This window comes from Trichechus manatus, unplaced genomic scaffold (genome assembly GCF_000243295.1).
Source record: "Trichechus manatus latirostris isolate Lorelei unplaced genomic scaffold, TriManLat1.0 scaffold00065, whole genome shotgun sequence".
NCBI classification, from domain to species: domain Eukaryota; kingdom Metazoa; phylum Chordata; class Mammalia; order Sirenia; family Trichechidae; genus Trichechus; species Trichechus manatus.
In genome coordinates, this window is record NW_004444001.1 from 2,015,729 (window position 1) to 2,017,047 (window position 1,319).

The 1,319-nt window shown below is 55.3% G+C and overlaps 1 protein-coding gene across 1 annotated transcript in view; it reads left to right on the forward strand.

Moving 5' to 3' along the window:
• The first annotated feature begins 384 nt into the window (after positions 1–384).
• The window catches only part of TBC1D22B (TBC1 domain family member 22B), a 73,547-nt gene continuing 72,612 nt past the window's right edge, over positions 385–1,319 (forward strand). Inside the window, exon 1 of the mRNA XM_004379418.2 lies at positions 385–542. Coding sequence (XP_004379475.1) covers positions 487–542 — 56 coding nt within the window. The 5' untranslated portion in view covers positions 385–486. The remainder of the gene's footprint in view (positions 543–1,319) is intronic.

Sequence of the window (1,319 nt, forward strand, 5' to 3'; positions counted from 1 at the left end):
AGGTTAGAGATTTATGTCTATAAAGACATTATCAAGCTCTCTCCTTCCAAAAACTATTAGATTCAGGAACTCAAGAGACATCTTTCACCCCAAAGAAAACTGTACCCTTTCCTCCTTCCAATAAACCTCTTTCTTTACCTGCTTCTCCTCCCAAGGGGTAGGAACTTTCAGCTCCGCCTCCCTGCTCGTCCAAGCTCCGCCTTCCTGATCCACCTGTGCGCCCGGCCCTTGACGCTACCGTTCGGCTTCAGCAGCTTGCAGGATTTGGGCTTCCGATTGGTCTGCCCGTTCACGGCCTGCAGAGCTCACCAATGGCAGCGGCGCTGGGTGGGGGGTTGCCCACTTCCAAGATGGCGCCCCCAAGAGCTGGAAGCGGGTGACCCGCGGCGGGGAAGCGGCCTGGGTTGGCCCTCCGGTTGCGGGGTCGTGGGGGCGTCACGCCGGGTACCCCCGGCCCGCCTACAACGCCTTCCCCGGGCCAGAGCAATGGCCTCCGAGAACAGCAAGCAGTTTTGGAAAAGGAACGCCAAGCTGCCGGGGAGGTGAGCCCAGGACGCTGAGAGGGAGAGAGGACTGGACCAAACCCCTGCAGATTCTAAGGTCTAAATCCCGCGGGCCTGGGGCGCCACGGATTCCGGAAGGCTGGTTTGGGGAATCCCGGTGGGGGAGCGGTGACCGCCTGGTGGCGGCAGGGCAGCTGTCAGGAAGAGGAACGGGCGGCGAGCTTTTGGGGACGGCTGTGTGTGGGAGCAGACCAGAACCTGGGGGCGGAGGTCTCTGGAGGGGCTGTTCTCAGCCGGGAGGTGGCCGGAGGCCGGACGTAAGGGGTAGTGGAGTTGGGTGAGTAGCCAGAGTCGGCTCTGGGTTCGGAGGGCTGCTTCTCACTTTAAACAGAACTCCTTCTCGGGGGTCTCCACACAGGTGGTTGCTTTCACGAGGATAGCCCCTTTCCTGGGATAACTCTCAGTTTGACATGTACGAATCTTTCTCCTGGGCTCTTCAAAGATTCTGTTGGGGCCGCCTGCGGGGGCGACAGAAAAATTCTCCAACCAGACCTTACTTTATCTTGAGTTGGCCCTTTCCGATTAGGAATTTTTACAAGGTGACCCCAGAATCGGGGATATTTCTTTGCCATTTCGCAAGGATTTGGCCAACCCTAGAGACCTCTTCCTCTCCTGTGTTGTAATGCTGTCTTGTACAAATGTACCAAATCCTATCAATTTGAGTTGTTTGGTTGGAGAGCAGACCTTCTAAACTACTTTTTTCTTTCTTTTCTTCTTCTTTTTTTTTTTTTTTTTTTTTCTTTTTGGCGTATATTG